Source organism: Bufo bufo, chromosome 2 (genome assembly GCF_905171765.1).
Source record: "Bufo bufo chromosome 2, aBufBuf1.1, whole genome shotgun sequence".
Lineage (NCBI taxonomy): Eukaryota > Metazoa > Chordata > Amphibia > Anura > Bufonidae > Bufo > Bufo bufo.
In genome coordinates, this window is record NC_053390.1 from 121,707,614 (window position 1) to 121,733,225 (window position 25,612).

Sequence of the window (25,612 nt, forward strand, 5' to 3'; positions counted from 1 at the left end):
GTCATTGATCACCCCCCTGTCAGGCTGCATTCAGATGTCCGTATGTTTTTTACGGATCCACGGGTACATGGATCGGATCCGCAAAACACATACGGACGTCTGAATGGAGCCTTACAGGGGGGTGATCAATGACGGGGGTGATCACCCCATATAGACTCCCTGATCACCCCTCTGTCATTGATCACCCCCCTGTAAGGCTGCATTCAGATGTCCGTATGTTTTTTACGGATCCACGGATACATAGATCGGATCCGCAAAACACATACAGGCGTCTGAATGGAGCCTTACAGGGGGGTGATCACCCCATATGGACTCCCTGATCACCCCCCTGTCATTGATCACCCCCCTGTCATTGATCACCCCCCTGTAAGGCTGCATTCAGATGTCCGTATGATTTTTACGGATCCACTGATACATGGATCGGATCCGCAAAACACATACGGACATCTGAATGGAGCCTTATAGGAGGGTGATCAATGAAAGGGGGGTGATCATCCCATATAGACTCCCTGATCACCCCCCTGTCATTGATCACCCCCCTGTCATTGATCACCCCCCTGTAAGGCTGCATTCAGATGTCCGTATGATTTTTACGGATCCACTGATACATGGATCGGATCCGCAAAACACATACGGACATCTGAATGGAGGCTTATAGGGGGGTGATCAATGACAGGGGGGTGATCACCCCATATAGACTCCCTGATCACCCCCCTGTCATTGATCACCCCCCTGTCATTGATCACCCCCCTGTAAGGCTGCATTCAGATGTCCGTATGATTTTTACGGATCCACTGATACATGGATCGGATCCGCAAAACACATACGGACATCTGAATGGAGCCTGACAGGGGGGTGATCAATGACAGGGGGGTGATCACCCCATATAGACTCCCTGATCACCCCCCTGTCATTGATCACCCCCCTGTAAGGCTGCATTCAGACATTTTTTTGGCCCAAGTTAGCGGAAATTATATTTTTTTTTCTTACAAAGTCTCATATTCCACTAACTTGTGTCAAAAAAATAAAATCTCACATGAACTCACCATACCCCTCACGGAATCCAAATGCGTAAAATTTTTTTGACATTTATATTCCAGACTTCTTCTCACGCTTTAGGGCCCCTAGAATTCCAGGGTAGTATAAATACCCCACATGTGACCCCATTTCGGAAAGAAGACACCCCAAGGTATTCCGTGAGGGGCATATTGAGTCCATGAAAGATTGAAATTTTTGTCCCAAGTTAGTGGAAAGGGAGACTTTGTGAGAAAAAAATATATATCAATTTCCGCTAACTTGTGCCAAAAAAAAAGAAAAATTCTATGAACTCGCCATGCCCCTCATTGAATACCTTGGGGTGTCTTCTTTCCAAAATGGGGTCACATGTGGGGTATTTATACTGCCCTGGCATTCTAGGGGCCCTAAAGCGTGAGAAGAAGTCTGGGATCCAAATGTCTAAAAATGCCCTCATAAAAGGAATGTGGACCCCTTTGCGCATCTAGGCTGCAAAAAAGTGTCACACATCTGGTATCGCCGTACTCGGGAGAAGTTGGGCAATGTGTTTTGGGGTGTCATTTTACATATACCCATGCTGGGTGAGATAAATATCTTGGTCAAATGCCAACTTTGTATAAAAAATGGGAAAAGTTGTCTTTTGCCGAGATATTTCTCTCACCCAGCATGAGTATATGTAAAAAGACACCCCAAAACACATTGCCCAACTTCTCCTGAATACGGCGATACCACATGTGTGACACTTTTTTGCAGCCTAGGTGGGCAAAGGGGCCCACATTCCAAAGAGCACCTTTCGGATTTCACCGGCCATTTTTTACACATTTTGATTTCAAACTACTTATCACACGTTAGGGCCCCTAGAATGCCAGGGCAGTATAACTACCCAAGTGACCCCATTTTGGAAAGAAGACACCCCAAGGTATTCGCTGATGGGCATAGTGAGTTCATAGAAGTTTTTATTTTTTGTCACAAGTTAGTGGAATATGAGACTTTGTAAGAAAACAAAAAAAAATCATCATTTTCCGCTAACTTGTGACAAAAAATAAAAAGTTCTATGAACTCACTATGCCCATCAGCGAATACCTTAGGGTGTCTACTTTGCGAAATGGGGTCATTTGTGGGGTGTTTGTACTGTCTGGCCATTGTAGAACCTCAGGAAACATGACAGGTGCTCAGAAAGTCAGAGCTGCTTCAAAAAGCGGAAATTCACATTTTTGTACCATAGTTTGTAAACGCTATAACTTTTACCCAAACCATTTTTTTTTTACCCAAACATTTTTTTTTATCAAAGACATGTAGAAAAATAAATTTTGAGAAAAATGTATATATGGATGTCGTTTTTTTTGCAAAATTTTACAACTGAAAGTGAAAAATGACATTTTTTTGCAAAAAAATCGTTAAATTTCGATTAATAACAAAAAAAGTAAAAATGTCAGCAGCAATGAAATACCACCAAATGAAAGCTCTATTAGTGAGAAGAAAAGGAGGTAAAATTCATTTGGTAGTGTAGGTCAGAAGTGTAAAAAGTGGCCTGGTCATTAAGGGTGTTTAAGCTAGGGGGGCTGAAGTGGTTAAAGGGGTTGTGTCATGAAACATATTCTATAGTTTTTAAACCAGCACCTGGCTCTGAATACTTTTGTAACTGAATGTAATTAAAAATGTAGTATAGTCAGTGAGCTATTCAATAAAATTTATGTGTATAGCGCCACCTGCTGTTTGCTGTTTTCCTTATTTTTTTTGTCCGTCTCACTGAGTTGATCGATCGTGCTTAGTTTAAATCTTCAACTGCCACCAGCCATATGTTCTGTGGCAATCTGTGGCAGTTACAGGGAGAAAGCTGCAGCAGAAAGAACATGCCCCTGAGCTGCCAGGCTGAAGATAATCTAGTGGAACAATTGGAGATTTCTGGATCCATGTGAGGTACAGGTCTGGTTCTAGCTATGTTAGAAACAGATTATCATGTACAATATAATTTTTGATTTTCATGTTTTACATCAATCATGGCATAACCCCTTTAAGGACCTTCACGCAGGAGAATAATAGCCTGAACTTTCGCTACTTACAATAATTTCTGTGAACTTTTCTTTACCTTGTTGTCAGCAGTGATGTGCTGCTGACAAGCGATAATTTTTGTGATGCGATTGGCCAATAAACGATGGTTGGCACATTTGAAGGCAGGTCGTCAGGCCATTTACATGGGGCAGTCATCGGGAACAAATATTCCTACAAACAACCGCTTGGCCGATCATTGGCTCTTGTAAACAGCCCTTTGGATCTCATCGTTTTTGTCTAAGTATGCTTTTGACATTGCCTATTTCATTTTATGTGTATATATATATATATATATATATATAATTTTTTTATTTTTTTTATTTATTTTTTTGCTAAAACTAGTAGTAACCATTTAAAAAATCATTTTGTTACCAAAATATTCTATTGCCTACAGCAGCTAGGGAAATTAATTCTAAATCCCCGTGCAGCATAGGTCAATTGCTCCTAGATCTCAGTCTGTATTGTGGATGTAGCAGGCAATTCTTCTAATTAAATTGAACATTGTACAGCCGCTTTGCCTTCCAGACTACAACATGAAATTGTATTATTTGTAAGTGTGACCTTAGATGGAAGTGTCTGAGCACAGCCTTTCATTCTTGAGATGAATGCTGTTTTACTTGTAGTCCATTACGTGTTACCTGTGACGTTTTGTTTTTTTGTCCCCTTCTTTCTAAAGGCTTCAACAATATGGAAAGGATGTGCGACAAAGAGTTCATAATTCGCAGGGCAGCTACAAACCGGGTTTTGAATGTTCTTCGTCACTGGGTGTCAAAGCATTCACAGGTATTTACTGGACCACTGGATCTGTAGTTTTTGTATAGAAGCATAACTAAATGTTGCATTGAGCTTAGCAACCAGAACCTTTGAGATTCCATTAAAAAATTTGCTTCTGACTAGTGAGTATTAATTCCAGATATAGGACATTGCATCTGATGATGATGAACAGACATGTTGCTTCTGACTAGTGAGTATTAATTCCAGATATAGGACCTTGCATCTGATGATGATGAACAGACATGGACAGGATCATGAAATGCTCTATAGCAGGGGTCGTTTTAGTAAGGGTCCACTTACCAGGGTGACTGTCCAACCAGAACACCAATAGTAAAGATGTTGTCTTGTTAAAGGGAGTCTGCCACCTCCAAAATCAAAGTACCACCATGTAGGCTCGGTGCCCGAAACATAACCATACCTTTCTTGTTCATATCCAGACAAATGCTTCTTCAAGGTTTTTGTTGCACCATGGGCAGAACCACTCAGTTCGTTGTGCCATTTCTCCACCATGACACCGCCTAACACTGCTCTTCTTGTTTGAGTTAAAGTCCCTGAGGAACTCGGCAGGGAGCTTATTCCAAACATCTTGGAGAACTAACCACAGATCTTCTGTGGAAAGTAGGCTTGTTCAAATCCTTCTGTTGCTTCATGTAATCCCAGACAGAGTCGATGATGTTGAGATCAGACACCAGACCACACCGCTAAAATTAATTAACAAGTGGCTCAAGACAATTATTCAGGTCTTAGACACATTCCAAAAATTAGTAAGTCCCCAGACATGATTCTACAATAAATTCAGACCCTTGATATGGTTCTCCAGTTAATTCAGATCCCAGACATACTACTACATTTGCGTTATGGAATTCTGTTATAGGGTTCTGTTACTATCCCCGCCTGCCATTGGCTGCTCCCCCCTGACACCGGATGTTTTAAATGATGCATGGGGAGAAGCAGCAGCGGCGGTGCGATGACCAGAAGGGGAGCGGGGTAAGTATATTCCCTGTGAGGGGCCCGGCACATGGGGGGGGGGGGGGGCTGTTAATGGTATTGGATAACGCTTTAAGAATAGAATTAAAGGGGTCCATATTTGCACATTTCCCTAAAATTCCTACACCTGTAACAAATATGAGAAAATTAAAAAACTTTGTAAAATACATATGCTCAGACTCAGATGGGCCCAGGCCCTGACACAGTAATGGACAAAGAACCAGCACAAGACATCTCCTTTTAATGTACCACATTAGCGTAAGGTTGATCAAATTGGATGTTTTCAAGTAAAATGATTGTTTATTGGGTGAAATTTAAAGGATAACTCATATTTTCATCCAAAAAACTATTTTAGCATATGTTACTGCTGCAGCAGCATTATGCACAAAGCCATCTTTAGTTTCTTCACTTACCACTGTTTTCCTTGAGTTTTCCCCTTAATTATGGCTGTTTTGAAGATGGCTCCTCTGCCAGTTCTCTGAGGCCAAAACTACATTCCCTCGGGTCACATACAAACTTTCTGTAGCCAGCAGCTCCCTGCCAGCCAATCAGATTGGATTACTGAGAGACACGCCTCCTCACTCTGAAGCCTAATGCAGGCATGCAGTGTGAAGGACCGCCCCTCTGTCTTCCTAGCCAGAGACAGACAAGCCATAGCAATAGTCTTTTAAGGGAGCAGTGGAAAGGGACAGGAGACATTAATGAAAACTGTTATTATAAGGTAATTACAGATCTTTTGGCAATCATTGACAGACTTACTCAGGTATACATGCCTAGCTCTAAAAAACTAGCAAATTAAAAAAAATATGACAGTTATCCTTTAACAATAGACGATCGTTTTACCTAACTAACCACAGACCATTATCATCTGAAAATAACGGAAAAGACGTGTTTGAAATTTTTGTCTGAAAGTCGGACAGAAGATGTTTTACTCAAAGAAAGATCGTCCATGGACTAAAGATATTTGAAAGAACATTCCCAGAAAGATCTTTTATCTATTACCCAATTCAATTGATCATGTTTGGCCAGTTTGAACAACTGTAACGATCAATATGGACTAAAATGTGTATGATTGTGGGGCCCGTTCAAAAATTTGTTGTGGGGCCCAGTCATTTCTAGTTACGCCACTAGTGCCAAACCTTTTTTTTCTGATTTGTATTTAGTAAGAATGTATTGTTTAACCTCTTCACGTCATCCGTCGTACATGTACGTCGGGTCTTTAAAGATGGCGCCCGCTCTGGAGTGGAGCACGAGCCATAGCTACCGGATGTCTGCTGTTTCATACAGCAGACACCCGTGGCTAATGTCCGCGACTGGCGGTAATGCCAATCGCAGAAATTTAATCTCTCAGATGCCGTGGTCAGATGAATCACATACTTCACGGGTTTGAACACCTTCCCCCTGCGGAGATCGGGGAAGGCGTTCATTCATAGTAATTAGAGATGAGCGAATCGAATCAGACGAAGTGGAATTCGATCCGAATTTCAGGAAAAATTCGATTCGCAACGAATGCGAATTTCCTTGCGCTTCGTGGTAACGAATCACAATTTTTCCTAAAATGGCGGCTACACGTGTGAGGACATGGGCCAAGGAATTCTGGGAAGGCGGACTGACCCATAATGCTATGCATGCAGCCAATCAGCAGCCAGCCAGCCCTGTAAGCCTATAAATACAGCAGCCATCTTAGAGTCAGACATTTTCCAGCATTCTGAGTGCAGGCACAGACGTGAGAAGGCGCTAGGGACAGCAATAGGAAAAACCTCATTGTGAAAAAGGTAAAAACTATTTATAAGTGCAGTGAAAGGATAGGAAGGAATCATTTCACAGCATCATAGTGCAGGGAGAGACGTCAGAAGGCGCTAGCGACAGTGCCAGAAAAGCGATTTACAAGTGCAGGGAAAGGATAGGGAGGAATCATTTCACAGCATCTTAGTGCAGGGAGAGACGTCTGAAGTCGCTTGGGACAGTGCTAGAAAAACCTCATTGTGGAAAAAAAAGCGATTTACAAGTGCAGGGAAACATTATTTGGGGATAGGCATTCCAGCAATTTGTTCTGGTTATTGGGGGTGCAAGTGCTATGTTGAAAAGCCTTTTGGTGGTTTAGATCTGTGGAAAAAGAAAAATATATACGCATTTCGCTTCTGCAGTTATTTGTGTAGAAAGAGTTTGGTGGCCTATTTCAGTACAAAAAGGAAAAATATATACGCATTTCACTTCTGCAGTTACTATATATTGGGTGAAAGCGTTTAGTGGCCTATTTCATTACAAAAAGAAAAAAAATATACACACTTCACTGTTGCATTTATTTGTGATGAAAGACTTTAGTTGCCATTTTCAGTACAGAAAAAAAAAATTATGCACTTCACTGTTGCAGTTATTTGTGGCGAAAGTGTTTAGTGGCCTATTTCAGTACAAAAAGAAAAATACATTCTCAGTTCATGTCGGCGGTTATATGTGTTGAAAGCATGGCTGGGAGTCAGCAGAGTGGCAGCAAGGGAGGTCGGGAGCCAAACGTGCCCGGGGTAGACCACCTACTTTGCACCAGCCTACCTGCCCGGGAAGTAGTGGTGCAGGGGTTCACAGAAGCATTGGCGGTAGCAGTCAGTCAGTGTGGCGATTATATATGTTATTTTGTATTTCAGTACAAAAAGAAAAATTATATTCTAAGTTCACTTCGGCGGTTATTTGTGTTGAAAGCATTTAGTGGGCAATTTCAGTACAAAAAGAAAAATATATTCTCAGTTCTCTTCAGCGGTTATATGTGTTGAAAGCGTTTAGTGGCTTATTTCAGTACAAAAAGAAAAATATATTCTCAGTTCACGTCGGCGGTTATATGTGTTGAAAGCATGGTGGGAGTCAAGGTGGCAGCAGTGGGAGGTCGGGAGCCAAACGTGCCCAGGGTAGACCACCTGCTTCGCAGCAGCCTACCTGCCCAGCAAGTAGTGGTGCAGGGGTTCACGGAAGCAGCGGCGGCAGTCTGTCAGTGCGGACTGTTGGGGGGAAAATCACCTATTCGGTTATGTGGCAGTTTTTTGTTAAGCCGCCGGATGAGGTTAACATGGCCTTATGTAGAAGATGTGGGCAGAAGGTGAAGCATGGCCAAGGTGCCAATGTTGGCACCACAGTCCTACATCAACATATGCAGCGTCACCATGTGTGGTATCCTGATGCTGCTGCTGCCATCTCCACACTGTCACCTTGCCACTCTGTGGTATCCTCCTGATGCTGCTGCTGCTACTGTCATCTCCACACTATGTCACCTTGCCACTCTGTGTAATCCTGATGCTGCTGCTACTGCCGTCTCCAGACTATGTCACCTTGCCACTCTGTGGTCTCCTGATGCTACTGCCATCTCCACACTATGTCACCTTGCCAATCTGTGGTATCTTCCTGCTGCTGCTGCCATCTCCACACTATGTCTCATTGCCACTCTGTGGTCTCCTGATGCTACTGCCGTCTCCAGACTGTCACCTTGCCACTCTGTGGTCTCCTGATGCTACTGCCATCTCCACACTATGTCACCTTGCCAATATGTGGTATCTTCCTGCTGCTGCTGCCATCTCCACACTATGTCTCATTGCCACTCTGTGGTCTCCTGATGCTACTGCCGTCTCCAGACTGTCACCTTGCCACTCTGTGGTCTCCTGATGCTACTGCCATCTCCACACTATGTCACCTTGCCAATATGTGGTATCTTCCTGCTGCTGCTGCCATCTCCACACGATGTCACCTTGCCACTCTGTGGTCTCCTGATGCTGCTGCTGCTACTGCCATCTCCACATTATGTCACCTTGCCACTCTGTGGTATCATCTCAATGCTGCTGCCACCATCTTCACACTATGTCACCTTGCCAATCTGTGGTATTCTCCTGATGCTGCTGCCATCTCAACACTGTCACCTTGCCACTCTGTAGTCTCCTGATGCTGCTGCTGCCATCTCAACACTGTCAACTTGCCACTCTGTAGTCTCCTGATGCTGCTACTGCCATCTCCACACTGTCACCTTGACAATCTGTGGTATCCTCCTGATGCTGCTGCCATTTCCACACTATGTCACCTTGCCACTCTGTGGTATCCTCCTGATGCTACTGCCATCTCCACACTATGTCACCTTGCCACTCTGTGGTATGCTGCTGCTGCCATCTCCACACTGTCACCTTGCCACTCTGTTGTATCCTACTGATGCTGCTACTCTACTTGTATAAGCGTTCAATAGAACAGGTTCGGGGGGGCGGAGCTAGCGCCGGACGGAGATGGCTGCATAGTTCACAGCTCTCCTAAGAGGTTTGAGCATAACACCAGCTACCAGCAGCTTCTTCGGGCGAGAATGGTTAAAATTGGTAACCAAAAGCAAGGTGAACACTCCACCATATCTAAAAATCAAATTCCTCCTGGAGAAATGGAGAAATTCCTTAAAAAAGCTGCCGCAACGGTCGCACAGAGAGAAGCCAAGATGGCGCCGACACTACAGGCAAAAGCCCAGAAACGTGCTCCGGCTCTCTCGGAGGGAGAAAGTGAAGCGGAGGAACCGCAGGCCAGTAATGATCTCCCCCTCACCAGAAAATACCTGGATCGAGCCCTGAGCAGGGTCATGGAACCCATCCTCACGGAAATCTCTGCGTTCAGGCAGGAGTTAAAGCACATCGGAGATAGAGTTGAATCCGTGGAGTCACTCCAGTCGGCGTCACTAAACCACCAAGCCGCTACGACAGATGCCCTAAACAGATGCTCTACTTACCTAAACGGGCTCCATAACATGATCGAAGATCAAGAAAATAGAGGGCGCCGCAATAACTTAAGGATTCGTGGGATACCGGAAACGATATTACCAGGTGACATTCCGACTACTGTCCTTACTATCTGCAGCTCTCTTTTGGGGCCTGACTTCCCACAAGATGTGATTATAGAAAGGGCGCACAGGGCTCTCCGCCCGAAACCCAAGCCCTCTGACCCACCCAGAGACATTATTTGCAAGTTTCTGAATTTTCCGGTCAAATCCGCCATCTTGGAGGCAGCCCGCAACGCAACAGATTTATCGTATGAAGACTCCAAACTTGAAATATACCAAGATTTGGCCCCCTCTACCTTGAGGAAACGACGTGCACTGAAGCCCTTGACCGACTGGCTCAGGTCTCACAAAATCTTTGGTGGTCTTACCCATTCGGACTCTCATTCTCCTTTTCTGGAAAAAAAGTTTTCATCACTTCCTTCACTGACCTGTTTGCTACCTACGACATCTTAAATATCGACCCATTACCAATTGAGAACTGGGAACTCTATCAAGACCTGAGAGATCTTCCAGAATTGCCCAAAATAGTTCCTTTTGAAGTCCCACGCACCCCGAAGAACTCCAGATCCAGAAAGAGAGGTTTACAGTTTACACCAAGAAGCTTCTCCCAAGATCCTTAACTCAAGACATAGGAATCCATTTCAGTAGGAACGGGACTGTATATTACTATTCTCTTATTTTTTCTCCCCTGAGTAGGTCCCGGAATGTATGTCTACTAAAATGTTAATATAGGTGAAGCTGCTTAATTGTTTATTCCTACCCAACTTTCTGGAAGACGCTCCCTCTCTGATAATTTTATAGCACTAGCTGAGGTGTTATATGACCTCTTTTTCGGTCACAAGACCACATTTCCCCCTAATGAGTGTAGCATATACATGTATGCTTAGTTCTTTATTGTTTGTTTTTTCTTGTTCTGTTCTATATTCTTACCCTGTTTCTTCCCCAAGGTATGAGACGCTTCTACCCACTACACATGGTCACTGTGGTACACTGACATTTGCTGCATATCCAGAAAAGAGAACGCTTGACAATCTGTTGCTCTCCTGGAGGAGACATCACGAGCATAGAGGTACCTACACCTACATCTCACAGTATGGCTAACTTACACATTGCTTCCTACAATGTCAAAGGCTTTCACTCCCCTTCTAAAAGGAGTCAGGTTTTTGCCATTTTGAGGAAAGCAAAGGCTGAAGTGGTGTTCCTCCAGGAGACACATTACAGGTTCAATCGTTACCCCAACATGCAGTTCTCCTATTACTCAGAATGGTTCCATTGCGGGGGCAATTCCTCCGCTTCATGTGGGGTTAGCATAGGCTTCCACAAAAAGATCCCATTTAAACTAACAGATCAAATTTTGGACCCAGAAGGGAGATATATGCTGATTAAGGGCTTTATTGGCCAACAAATATATACTTTCATCAACATATACGGTCCTAACACCAATCAACCTCAGTGGATCGCAAATATTGTCCCAATTGTTAACCCTTTCAAAGAAGGGATCGTGATAATGGGAGGAGACCTAAATGTGGCCCTATTCCCTCAGTTAGATATATCATCACACAAATCTTCCCACTCAGGCAAATCCCTTAAATTCATCAGGAAAAACTTGTGGGACCTTCACCTGGTCGACTCGTGGCGCTCCCTCCACCCCAACGCACTAGATTACTCCTTCTACTCTTCAGCCCATGACACATACCACCGGCTGGACTACTTGTTCATATCTAAGGAACACCTCCACCTTTGTAGCACAGCATCAATAGGATCTATTCATCTATCAGACCACTCCCCAATATTTATTAAGATTCTAGCTCCCTCCAAAAACCCTACATGTTTCAATTGGCGTCTAAATGAAACTCTATTGGACTCCCAAAAGCTGATAGATCAAGCTTCCAAACACCTAGCGGATTATTTCTCACTGAATGACAGTGCAGATACCTCTATTAATACCTTGTGGGATGCCCATAAACCAGTTATTAGGGGCCACTTCATTAGTATGGGTTCTTTCAAAAAGAAATCGCAAGAGAAAGCAATAGATGAGGTCCTCAAAAAAATACAGAGTCTCGAGTCTTGCCACAAATCTTCCCCCTTAAACTCACAGCTAAAAGAACTTTCTGAATATAGAGCGAAACTCAAATCTCTCTTATCAGCTAAAACAGCAAAGTACTTTATGAGCATGCAACACAAGTTCTTTGCTCATGGAGATAAGGCCACAAAATTCTTGATGAACAGGATCAAGGGAAGGAGGTCTTCCAATTATGTTCACCAATTATCATCACCGGATGGTAAATCGATTTTTTCTATAGCCCAGATTGCTGCGCAATTTCGGGACTACTATAGTAACCTGTATAACCTATCACCCACAGAACCTATTGACAAAAGAACTTCAGTTATAGGAAGCTTCCTGGACTCATCCAAAATACCCTATCTCTCACCAGAACAAAAATCTAAACTAGAAGCCCCTTTTACCAATCTAGAACTCAAAAACGCAATGCTACAAATGCCAACTGGAAAGAGCCCAGGTCCAGATGGTATCCCTCTCACATATTATAAAGCCTTTCAAGGAATTCTCCTCCCCCGCCTTTTGAAGGTTTGTAACCAATCCCTGTTGGGTTGCCCATTATCAAGAGACATGACTATGGCACACATTACCCTCATACCAAAAGAAGGGAAAGATCCTAAACAATGCTCCAGCTATAGGCCCATATCCCTCCTAAACATAGACCTCAAGCTCTTAGCTAAGATGTTAGCAAATAGACTAGCCTCTCTTCTACCCACTCTTATACATGGGGACCAGGTAGGCTTTATCCGCGCAAGAGAGGGCAAAGATAACACATCCAGAGTGATAAATGTCATCTGTCATGCCAAGAGACTTTCCTCCCCTTTACTCCTTCTGAGTACAGACGCGGAGAAGGCATTTGATAGGGTAAATTGGCAATACCTAAAACTTACTCTTCAGAGATTCGGCCTGCCTGGTCCCTTCATAGAGGCAACATTCGCCATGTATGAGCAGGCGTCAGCAAGAGTACAAATTAACGGAAGCCTATCCGCCCCTTTCTTGATAAGCAATGGGACAAGACAAGGCTGCCCCCTCTCACCCCTCTTATTTATATTGGCATTAGAGCCTCTCCTTGCTAACATAAGAAGAGACGGAGAGATTTCAGGTCTATGTTTGGGAGGCAGGGAGCAAAAAGTTGCAGCATTTGCGGATGACATCCTCATAATGACGAACAACCCTAAAGTTTCCCTTCCACGTATTCAATCCCACTTGAATAGCTTCAGTATAGTTTCAGACTTTAAAATCAACGCGGGTAAATCACTAGTCCTTTGTATGGGAGTACCCCAATCTACAAAGAATCAGTTGATGGTAGACTCACCCTTTAACTGGTCCTCAAATACTATTACATACTTAGGAGTAAAACTCAGCCCTAACATACATGATCTCTTTTCCCTCAACTATACTCCTCTAAGGAAATCCTTATTTGAATCCATAGACAACTGGCGCAAGCCAACCCAACTCTCTCTTGGTTCGGGCGCAAAAACCTTCTGGCATCTCTAATCCTTCCTCGACTAACCTACATGCAACAGGTACTACCCATTACGGTCCCCAGACACTACTATGAGCAAATAGCCAAAAAGTTTAGATCTTTTATTTGGAATAGCAAAAAGGCTAGGTTGTCTTATTCTCTGCTCACTAGACCTAGACATGAAGGAGGGATTGGCTTGCCAAACCCAGAAAACTATGGCAGGGCTATCCTCCTTGCTCGAGTAGTGGCCTGGTTGCGACCCTCCCCTCAATCGCTTTTGGTGGAAGCAGAAGTAGATATTTTAAAGAGCCCCCCTAGAGCACTACTCCTTGGTTCCCAAACGATTATTCCAGGCCAATTTGCTCATTACCCATTAATAAAAGCAGCGCTAGAGGTCTGGAAATGGTTTTTGTCCTCACATGGCTCTGTCCCTTTTCCCTCCCCTCTTCTGACAGTAAAGGACATTATTGATACAGCTCCCCCTACCTTAAGATCCGCCACCTCCCAAGGGCTCAAGTCCTCAGTATTGCAAGTGGGGAACCTGGCACTACCTACGGGGGATTGGTTAGACCATCAATCAATGAACGCCCTCCTAAATCCACACCCATGTGACACCTTTACCATTATATACATCAGAGCTTACTTAAAACAACACATAAATATAGGTGACCTACATCGCCCCATAGTGTGGTTTGAATCAATCATATCAACTCTTTCCCCACCTAAGAAACTCATCTCGATGATCCATAGCAAACTCCGCTCGCCACCTATACTCGCTAAGCCATCATTCATCTTTGGGTGGGAAAGAGATCTCAATATAGTGATTCCGTTTCACAGTCTCCCCAAAATCCTGAGCTCTCCCCATGGGGCCTCCCGCTGCGTCCGGATCCAAGAGAATAATTATAAGATTCTTACCAGATGGTATAAAACACCAGACAAAACATCACTATACTCCGACTCCGCTTCGGACGTATGCTGGAGGTGTCATGGGGGAAGAGGTACCTTCTTGCATATATGGTGGACTTGCCCTACCATCCACAAATGGTGGATAGAGATATTCGCACAATCAAACAAGATATGTGGGACCTCTATCCAAATTTCACCACAACTGGCTCTCCTATCCCTTCCTTCAGCTGATCAAAAGGTGAAGCCACCTTATGTGTTTACCCAAATGTTAATTGCGGCGCGCCTTCTGCTCCCCAAGCACTGGCTTCAACCCCACATCCCAACTACAGAAGATTGGATCCAAAAAATAGATCAAATTCACAGGTTTGAAGAATTATCTTCATGGGAGATGCGATCACATAGCACATTTCTGAAAAAATGGCTTCTCTGGTCAGCCTACAGAAACCCACAAAAGTAAAAGTATTCTGTAACCTTGCTCAATGACACCCCACGACACGACTTAGGTTTATTACCTTTACACTGACTGAGTCCCCTGTAGGAAACCTTTACACTAGTGGCAATGGGAGACAGGAATTAACTCAGAGAAATAAGCTAATATACATAAAAATTAGTCCCTCTTCCCTCCCCCTCTCACAACGGAAATTGAGCCCTGGCCGACTTGATCCCCACATGCACCAACACAAATGCAAACATCGACTTAAAGCTTGGTGAATTAATCTAATATTAGGTTATTCATTCTCCAGTATAAGGACACATATCCTGACAAAATGAGGCTTTTTGGTGTCTTGAATATGCAATTTAAACTTATGGTGTAATGCTAAGTAATAATGCAATGTACTCATTTGTGACTCCGGAAAGGCCTGCGTGCCTCAACCTTGGTACCCTGTTACCCTCTGTTCTTTGTTGAAAAACTAATAAAAACATAAATTTAAAAAAAAAAAAAAAAAAATAGAACAGGTTCTGATAACTTCTATGTGGAATCAGCTTGAGTTATTTGGTCAGTTTTGGCCCCGTGATTGCCCTAATAAAGTGAAGTATTCAGTAAATATAAGAGCGACGCCTGTCATCTGCATGTCATACGGACTTGCAGTATTATTCCACTACCAAAGCAGACTCCCTATGCGTGTTACTACAAGGAACAGTGTTTTACACCACTACAAAGGCTCTCAGCAGCCAGGAAATAACTGTTTTAATGTAATTAGCCGCGAATATATTCGGATCGAACCAAATTTTTCCCCCAAAATTTGGCAAACCAGCAAATCAATTTTTTATTTTTATTTGCTCATCTCTAATAGTAATGAGCCTGAATTAGGCTTCCGGGCTCATTACTTGTATATTATAGGTGAGGCCTGCAGGTGGCAGCACTGAACTGTTTTATACCGTAGCTATTTCTGTATAGTGTAATGGAGAAAATTGCAATCTAATGAGTGCATGTTGTGGTCCACTTGACGACCCAATAACAAAAAAACAAAAAAAATTTTTTTTAAAAATCCTAAAATTCAAATCGCCCCCTTTCCCCAAAATAAAAATGCTTAAACAATAAAATAAAAAAATCAACATCATGGGCATCGCTGAAATTTAGAACACCCGTACTATTAAATTATAAAAAGAATCCCATACAGTGAAAGGCAAAACGGGGGGGGGGGGAATGGCCAATTTGCAATTTTTTTTATCACTTTACCTCACAAAAAATTAAATAAAAAGTCATACACACCCCAAGATGTTATCAAAAACTAACGATTATTCGGCAGAAATTGAGCTCTCACACATCTCCGTAGACCTAACAATAAAGATGTTATGGGGGTCAGAGAATGGAGATGAAAAGAAAGAAGTATTGTTTTGAAGTTTTTTGTTTCAGCATTAAAACGCAAGAAAAACCATACATACAGGGAGTGCAGAATTATTAGGCAAGTTGTATTTTTGAGGATTAATTTTATTATTGAACAACAACCATGTTCTCAATGAACCCAAAAGACTCATTAATATCAAAGCTGAATATTTTTGGAAGTAGTTTTTAGTTTGTTTTTAGTTTTAGCTATTTTAGGGGGATATCTGTGTGTGCAGGTGACTATTACTGTGCATAATTATTAGGCAACTTAACAAAAAACAAATATATACCCATTTCAATTATTTATTTTTACCAGTGAAACCAATATAACATCTCAACATTCACAAATATACATTTCTGACATTCAAAAACAAATCAGTGACCAATATAGCCACCTTTCTTTGCAAGGACACTCAAAAGCCTGCCATCCATGGATTCTGTCAGTGTTTTGATCTGTTCACCATCAACATTGCGTGCAGCAGCAACCACAGCCTCCCAGACACTGTTCAGAGAGGTGTACTGTTTTCCCTCCTTGTAAATCTCACATTTGATGATGGACCACAGGTTCTCAATGGGGTTCAGATCAGGTGAACATGGAGGCCATGTCATTAGATTTTCTTCTTTTATACCCTTTCTTGCCAGCCACGCTGTGTAGTACTTGGACGCGTGTGATGGAGCATTGTCCGGCATGAAAATCATGTTTTTCTTGAAGGATGCAGACTTCTTCCTATACCACTGCTTGAAGAAGGTGTCTTCCAGGAACTGGCAGTAGGACTGGGAGTTGAGCTTGACTCCATCCTCAACCCGAAAAGGCCCCACAAGCTCATCTTTGATACCAGCCCAAACCAGTACTCCACCTCCACCTTGCTGGCGTCTGAGTCGGACTGGAGCTCTCTGTCCTTTACCAATCCAGCCACGGGCCCATCCATCTGGCCCATCAAGACTCACTCTCATTTCATCAGTCCATAAAACCTTAGAAAAATCAGTCTTGAGATATTTCTTGGCCCAGTCTTGACGTTTCAGCTTGTGTGTCTTGTTCAGTGGTGGTCGTCTTTCAGCCTTTCTTACCTTGGCCATGTCTCTGAGTATTGCACACCTTGTGCTTTTGGGCACTCCAGTGATGTTGCAGCTCTGAAATATGGCCAAACTGGTGGCAAGTGGCATCTTGGCAGCTGCACGCTTGACTTTTCTCAGTTCATGGGCAGTTATTTTGCGCCTTGGTTTTTCCACACGCTTCTTGCGACCCTGTTGACTATTTTGAATGAATGGCTTGATTGTTCGATGATCACGCTTCAGAAGCTTTGCAATTTTAAGAGTGCTGCATCCCTCTGCAAGATATCTCACTATTTTTGACTTTTCTGAGCCTGTCAAGTCCTTCTTTTGACCCATTTTGCCAAAGGAAAGGAAGTTGCCTAATAATTATGCACACCTAATATAGGGTGTTGATGTCATTAGACCACACCCCTTCTCATTACAGAGATGCACATCACCTAATATGCTTAATTAGTAGTAGGCTTTCGAGCCTATACAGCTTGGAGTAAGACAACATGCATAAAGAGGATGATGTGGTCAAAATACTCATTTGCCTAATAATTCTGCACGCAGTGTATGTGGTTTTGCCTTAATTGTTTTACCGCATAGTGAGCCATTAAAACAAAACTCGTAAAACTGTCGGAATTGCGTTTTTTTTTTTTTTTTTTTATTCCACCCCATTTGGAATTTTTTTTCCACTTACCACTACATTGTACGCCATACTAAATGGCATTATTAGAATGTCCAATTTGTCCCGCAAAAATAAACCCTCATACAGCTATGTGAACAGAAAACTAAGGCCTCTTTCGCACGGGCATCATGTTTTTGGCCCGGATAAGATGTGGGTGTGTCGTGGGAAAATGTGCGATTTTTCCGTGCGAGTGCAAAACATTGTAATGCGTTTTGCACGCGCGTGAGAAAAATCGGCATGTTTGGTACCCAAACCCGAACTTCTTCACAGAAGTTCGGGTTTGGGTTAGCTGTTGTGTAGATTGTATTATTTCCCCTTATAACATGGTTATAAGGGAAAATAATAACATTCTTAATACAGAATGCTTAGTACAATATTGCTGAAGGGGTTAAAAAATTTATAAAAATAATTTAACTCACCTTAATTCACTTGTTTGCGCAGCCCGGCTTCTCTTCTGTCTTCTTCTTTGAGGAATAGGACCTTTGATGACGTCACTGCACTCATCACATGGTCCATCACATGACCTTTTTACCAAGGTGATGGATCATGTGACGGACCATGTGATGAGTGTAGTGATGTCACCACAGTTCCTTTTCCTGTGCACAGCAAAGTAGAAGAATGAAGAGAAGCCGGGCTGAGCGAACAAGTGGATTAAGGTGAGTTAAATTATTTTGTATTTTTTTTAACCCCTCCAGCCCTATTGTACTATGCATTCTGTATTAAGAATGCTATTATTTTCCCTTATAACCATATTATAAGGGAAAATAATAATGATCGGGTCTCCATCCCGATAGTCTCCTAGCAACCGTGCGTAGAAATCGCACCGCATCTGCACTTGCTTGCGGATGCTTGCGATTTTCACGCAGCCCTATACACTTCTATGGGGCCTGCGTTGCCTGGAAAACGCACAAAGAGGAGCATGCTGCGATTTTCACGCAACGCACAAGTGATGCGTGAAAATCACCACTCATGTGAACAGCCCCATAGCAATGAATGGGTCCGGATTCAGTGCGGGTGCAATTCGTGAGGTGAACGCGGAAATCTCGCCCGTGTGAAAGGGGCCTAAAACGCCAAAAAAGAAAATTGCGTCAGGAAGGGATTAATAATTAGGGTGGGATTTGAGTGAGTAATGTTTTGCCACAGCGCTCCTCCTTGACTGCGTAATGGCACTTTTGGCTACACTGGGAATTCAGGGGTGAATACCAGCTCTTATACATCAGAGGATGTGGAGAAGTTGTGGCCCTCTGGGAACTGGAAGTCACAGTGTGAGAGCCAGTCAACCATGCAGTCAGTCTGATTAATAAGATGTCCATTACACTGGCTTGTGCTGGGCAATGACCGTTTCCCTACTTTTATTTGCTTTTAATGCATTTAGACATATAAGTCCTTGAAGTTATAAGCCACTGTGTCACAGCTCTGATCACATCCGTGTTTATTAATGTGACAAGACCTTCTGGCTTTATTTTCCTTTCAAAGGTATTACCTTTGTCTAGAATTGCATTGTGTTGTGCATGGGCTAGAAATCCAGGCGGCTGCGTCCTAGTATCTCTTGTAGCTACTGCACTCCTTCCCAGTAACTACCGACATTTAAAGGGGTTCTCTGGCTTTTTAATATTGATGACCTAGATCAGTGGTGGCGAACCTATGGCACGGGTGCCAGAGGTGGCACTCAGAGCCCTCCCTGTGGGCACCCACGCCCTGGAAAAAGTCTAATATGCCTTAGACTTTTCCTGCCATTCATCAGCGCAGGGCGCACTATGAACAGCACAGGCAGCGCACTGAATGTAGCTATTATAGCTAAGTGATAAAGTACATGGAATATACACTATATTGGACTGTAGTATTCAGGGTAAATTGCCGTGTTTGCACCTTGTGATAAATAAGTGGGTTTTGGGTTGCAGTTTGGGCACTGGGTCTCTAAAAGGTTCGCCATCACTGACCTAGATCATCAATATCATAACGGCAGGGGTCCGACACCCAGCACCCGCCGATCAGCTGTATGAAGGGAAGGCGCGAGCAGTGTTCACGTACCTTCTCCCGTCTCTCTTCCTGCTCGCCATAGACATAGCAGCAGCGAGCAGGAAGAGAGAAGGGAGACGGCAAATGCGCATGACGTGCGTCTTCCCTTCATACAGCTGATCGGCGGGGGTCTCTGACCCCGCCAATCTGATATTGATGACCTATCCTGAGGATAGGTCGCCAATCTGATATTGATGACCTATCCTGAGGATAGGTCATCAATATTAAAAGCCCGGAGAACCCCTTTAAATTATGTGTCATTTCACTTGTTTTATCTAAATACTGTAGGTCCAAAATTCTGTGCTGATGAGTGAGTGGCATAAACTGCCCACTTCTGGGTGGAGATTACATAAGCCCTACTTATTTTCGGCCTGGGACAGCCAGAATTCGGTGTGAAGCAGGACTGATGGCAACTATAGTTTTCTCTCTCTGGACCCAGAACACAGGCGTAGCTATAGGGGGTGCAGAGGTAGCAGTCGCTACCGGGCCCAGGAGCCTGAGGGGCCCAAAAAACCCTTGTGCCACATAAGTAGACACCAATATTATAGAAAGTGCATGCTGGTCAAGTTACACCTCTGGCTGGAGGGAAGGGGGGTTAGGTCAGAAATGTGGTTTGGGGGGGGGGGGTGTTCCCGTTTCAATTTTTACCTCAGGCAGCATGAAAACTATGTGCTTCCCTGCCCCTGGCCACAAAGCACTGAGGGAAGGGGGGCCCAAGCTCAACTCTTGCACCAGGGCCCATGAGCCTTTAGCTACGCCCCTGAGAACACCAGTGTATTTCATGGACAGAGCATTTATTTTATTGGGCAGCATGTAACGCTTTACATATCCTGTTTGGCACTGCAGGCGTTCTGAACTCTTATCTCCGGTGTGAAACGGCATGGCTGTTTTGGCAGACAAGTGGAGAATCGGCGGGATACAAACTACAGCATGCAGCGGTGTGTCTCTGGTCAGTTCTCCGCTTGTCTGCCAGAATGGTACGGATCTCCGCCGGTCCACATTAAACATAATGGGGCTGGCGGACATTCCATCCGTGTCTGGCAGTAACGGATCCAGTGAATTCCGACAGCCTGCGGAATTCCCACCAGAGCAGAGTAGCCTTAATGTCCGGACCTGTCAGATCTCTGGATGTTTTAATAAATACAGTATATTCCCCATAATTTTAGGGCATCGTTTCTTATTACTCTGCATTGTGTCATGTCTCTGTTATTTATTTCTACTGAAGTTTTAGGACCACATTGACCCCCTGGTAAAGGGCGTTTTGGGTCTGTGTTGCTAGGTATTAGGAACTATATCACTTTACAAGCACTTTGTGAATGTGTCTAATTGTTGCTCTTAGTATTTGATGCTTGTATATGCACTTGCAATTTCTCTTGGATTATGTTAAAGGAGCAGGGTCCCACTCCCAGATGTGGGTCCTGCTCCTATCAGACATTGATGGCATATCCTAGCGATATGTCATCAATGTCCCAGATGGGAATACTCCTTTAACTCTATATGGGGCCATTAAAAACTGTTGTGAATAAACCCCCCTGTGCTGTGTTTTGTGTATGTGTTTGTTCGTTGCTTTTTAATGTGTTTTAATCATGGATGCTTAATAAAGATGACATTTATATTACAATTTGTAGTGGTGTCGCTCTATAGGTTTGCTGTTTGACTTATGTCTGTCTTATGCAGGTAAATATCTTGAGAAAAGGACTATTTGTAATGGGGTGATACATTGACAACTGCATGTTACCAGTCGGGGGAGGGGAGGGTGTCCCTACACAGTCCTAACATTGTCTAATCAGTGCTAATAGTTTCAGAGTTTGGAGGGACACACCTCATTTGACATAGGGAACGGTAACACTCAGTTATCAATTTGTTCATACACTTCTAGGAGGAATAAAATAGGAACAGCACAATGCAGAGAGTGATGAAAAGATGTTCCAGAAGGCGGCAGCTCCTCTTCAATGATGGTTCCCTCACAGATTTTGGCTGGAGGAATTTTATTAAAAAAATACAGATGACGTCCGTGTGACATCAGGGTTGCATCCTGTATTTCTTTCGCATCCATTGTAACAATGTCTATCCTTATCTGCAAAACCAGCAAGAATAGGACGTGTTCTATTTTTATTTAATTTTTTTGCGGGGCTACAGAACGGACATATGGATGTGGACAGCTCATGGTGTGCTGTCCGCTTTTTTTTGCGGACACATTGAAATGAATGGATCGGATGCGGACCAAAAATACAGCACATGAACATATTTATTTTTTCCGTGCCCATTCCATTTTTTTTTTTTCGCGGCCCATATGCAGAACCATTCATTTCAATGGGGCTGCAAAAAACGGAAATAACTCGGTGTGCATTGTGTTTCTGTACGTCCACATGACCATTCCGCCAAAAAAATAGAACATGTCATATTATTGTCTGCATTACGGACAAGGATAGGATTGTTTTATTAGAGGCCAGCTGTTCTGTTCCGCAAAATACGTAATGCACACTGCCAGTATCCATGTTTCAAGGATCCGCAAAGTATGGGACAAATTTGCGAACAAAGGAAAAGAGTGCAGTCTGCTGACCATTGTACTCCTTCCAAACAACGGCGCAGATTTCCATCATTTGTCTGAGGATCATCAGCCGCCATTGTCTGTGATGTGGAGATAAATGGTCCAGCTGTATGTCATTATACCGAGGATGTTTCCATTGTCCAATGCGCGGGCTGCTGGGGACACATCTGCTCTTCATTACTGGACTTTTTCGCTGGTGGCTATAGAAATACAGTGTTGTTTGCCACTTTTAAATTCCAGCTCTGCTCAGCGCCTTCTTTCTTCATCGTCTATGTAAATACATTGTGACATGTCTGCCACAAGACTTCTTGAAGTAAAGTTGAGATATTGTAATAAAGGAGGCAAATGCTTTAAATATATGTATGTCTCCTAGGGACAAAAGTGACCTCCTCTGTGTGGCGACTCTGGACTAAAGTGACAACCACGATGGTTGGTGATTCTGAGGACTTTAGGGGTTCTTACTCCACCCCACATTGGACTGAATAGGGGAAGCAGGGCTTCTAGACCGAAGAGATCTCCAATATGGGTTTAGATTCTGAGCTTAGATGAATTGAATCAGAGTCCCAGATTGGGGTAAATTGGGCAGTTCTTATTTTCCATATTTCCCCTAATTGTTCATCTGCATTCCCAGAAAATAGTTTCCTTCAGACAGCTTGTATAGAAGCACATTGTCTCCTCCTCCCATCATGTGTACTGGCCACCATCTACAATAGCTGCACTCCGCAATTATCTCCAAGCACTAAAGGACTGCATTGGAGATATGCTTTGAGAAAGTATGTACAGCCACTATTGCAGCTCAGTTTTTGTTATAGTACATACCTGTATATACTGTTATATTGTGCAGTACCTGCAGTTGTGTTATGCATGGTTAATGCATTTTTTTTATCCCTGTACACCAGCAGAGGAGGAATGGTTGGCATAAACAGGGTTATATGAGAATCAAAGGGGCAGTAACATGTTAAAATATAACTTTTAATGGTCTAAATTAGAATATCCCCAAAACAGGGAGAAATGACCCCTACAAACATAGACAGACACAGTCAGGACCCTAAATGCGTGTGTCCCGTGGTGAAACGGGTCACACCTGGTGGGGTCCCACAGTCAGACCCTTGTTATGAGGGTGTTGGGTTTGACTAGACACCTAAAAAGACGAGAAATGCAAAGCCTAAAATATGTGGACCCCAAGAGTCAAGAGGAGCCACACATAATGGTGAAGACTAACGTCAGAGTCCTGTGAATCTATGCAAGGACTAGGACGGTGCCTTATGTGGGTAAGATAACAAGGGAAGATCTTACCGGTAAGGATTCATAGGCAGCGCTATTCACCGAGTACAGGATGTCGCTGGAAAGGATGGTCTTTTCCAGATTGTAGATTCTGAGTAAGGTGTCCTTTTATGGCAGGGGGGGAGGGGGGTCTTCAGGTAGTCGGTCATATGTCGTAGAGAGCGTCAGGGAGGTAAACTGCCCCTGTTGCACCCTATTTGACCTGTTAAGACCCTAGTGCCCTAACACGGGATTCGTGCCCCGCAAGGGGTGTTCCCGTCCGGAACCTCACCCTGGTCTAAGGTCCCTGTAAGACCCTGCCGGGGTTATGGGATCGTAGATGGATACCTGGTGTGATGGTAGTAAAACCGTAACTGTAATAAATGGGTATATTCACCTGTCCCTACGCGTTTTATCAATTGAACATACCTATGGGTTAGTCACAACAAACCCCATGAATCATCAGGGGACAAGGGATGACACTATTGGAGCTGCCCTCAACTGCAAAGTGTAGATAGTGTATTGCTAAGCAGGAGGGGGCAGACTAACTCAGGCCACTAGGTGGTACGTGGCGTACTGTCACTGGAGCCGACCTCCGCTGCAAAGAATAAATAGAGTATTACTGAGCAGGGGGGAGGGGGGCGCAGACTGGCTCAGACCACTTAATAGTATGTGGTGTACTTTCACTGTATACCTTGCGGGGCATGGATCCCGTGTTAGGGCACTAGGGTCTTAACAGGTCAAGTAGGGTGCAACAGGGGCAGTTTACCTCCCTGAGACTCTCTACGACATATGACCGACTACCTGAAGACCCCCCTCCCCTGCCATAAAAGGACACCTTACTCAGAATCTACAATCTGGAAAAGACCACCCTTTCCAGCGACATCCTGTACTCGGTGAATAGCGCTGCCTATGAATCCTTACCGGTAAGATCTTTCCTTGTTATCTTACCCACATAAGGCACCGTCCTAGTCTTTGCATAGATTCACAGGACTCTGACGTTAGTCTTCACCATTACGTGTGGCTCCTCTTGACTCTTGGGGTCCACATATTTTAGGCTTTGCATTTCTTTCCTTTTTAGGTGTGTAGTCAGACCCAACACCCTCATAACAAGGGTCTGACTGTGAGTCCCCACCAGGCGTGACCCGTTTCACCACGGGACACACGCATTTAGGGTCCGACTGTGTCTGTCTGTTTATGTTTGTAAGGGGTCATTTCTCCCTGTTTTTGGGATATTCTAATTTAGACCATTAAAAGTTATATTTTAACATGTTACTGCCCCTTTGATTCTCATATACACTGCTCAAAAAAATAAAGGGAACACTTAAACAACACAATGTAACTCCAAGTCAATCACACTTCTGTGAAATCAAACTGTCCACTTAGGAAGCAACACTGAGTGACAATCAATTTCACATGCTGTTGTGCAAATGGGATAGACAACAGGTGGAAATTATAGGCAATTAGCAAGACACCCCCAATAAAGGAGTGGTTCAGCAGGTGGTGACCTGACCACTTCTCAGTTCCTATGCTTCCTGGCTGATGTTTTGGTCACTTTTAAATGCTGCCGGTGCTTTCACTCTAGTGGTAGCATGAGACAGAGTCTAAAACCCACACAAGTGGCTCAGGTAGTGCAGCTTATCCAGGATGGCACATCAATGCAAGCTGTGGCAAGAAGGTTTTCTGTGTCTGTCAGCGTAGTGTCCAGAGCATGAAGGCGCTACCAGGAGACAGGCCAGTACATCAGGAGACGTGGAAGAGGCCGTAGGAGGGCAACGACCCAGCAGCAGGACCGCTACCTCCGCCTTTGTGCAAGGAGGAACAGGAGGAGCACTGCCAGAGCCCTGCAAAATGATCTCCAGCAGGCCACAAATGTGCATGTGTCTGCTCAAACGGTCAGAAACAGACTCCATGAGGGTGATATGAGGGCCCGATGTCCACAGGTGGGGGTTGTGCTTACAGCCCAACACCGTGCAGGAAGTTTGGCATTTGCCAGAAAACACCAAGATTGGCAAATTCGCCACTGGCGCCCTGTGCTCTTCACAGATGAAAGTAGGTTCAAACTAAGCACATGTGACAGAGTCTGGAGATGCCGTGGAGAACGTTCTGCTGCCTGCAACATCCTCCAGCATGACCAGTTTGGCATTAGGTCAGTAATGGTGTGTGGTGGCATTACTTTGGA

The 25,612-nt window shown here is 43.9% G+C and overlaps 1 protein-coding gene across 2 annotated transcripts in view; it reads left to right on the forward strand.

The window, feature by feature from the left end:
• RASGRF2 (Ras protein specific guanine nucleotide releasing factor 2) overlaps positions 1–25,612 on the forward strand; it is a 394,559-nt gene that overhangs the window by 347,789 nt on the left and 21,158 nt on the right. For both annotated transcript variants that reach the window (XM_040421496.1, XM_040421497.1), the window contains one exon: positions 3,743–3,849. In XM_040421496.1, the coding sequence (XP_040277430.1) occupies positions 3,743–3,849 (107 nt within the window). The remainder of the gene's footprint in view (positions 1–3,742; positions 3,850–25,612) is intronic.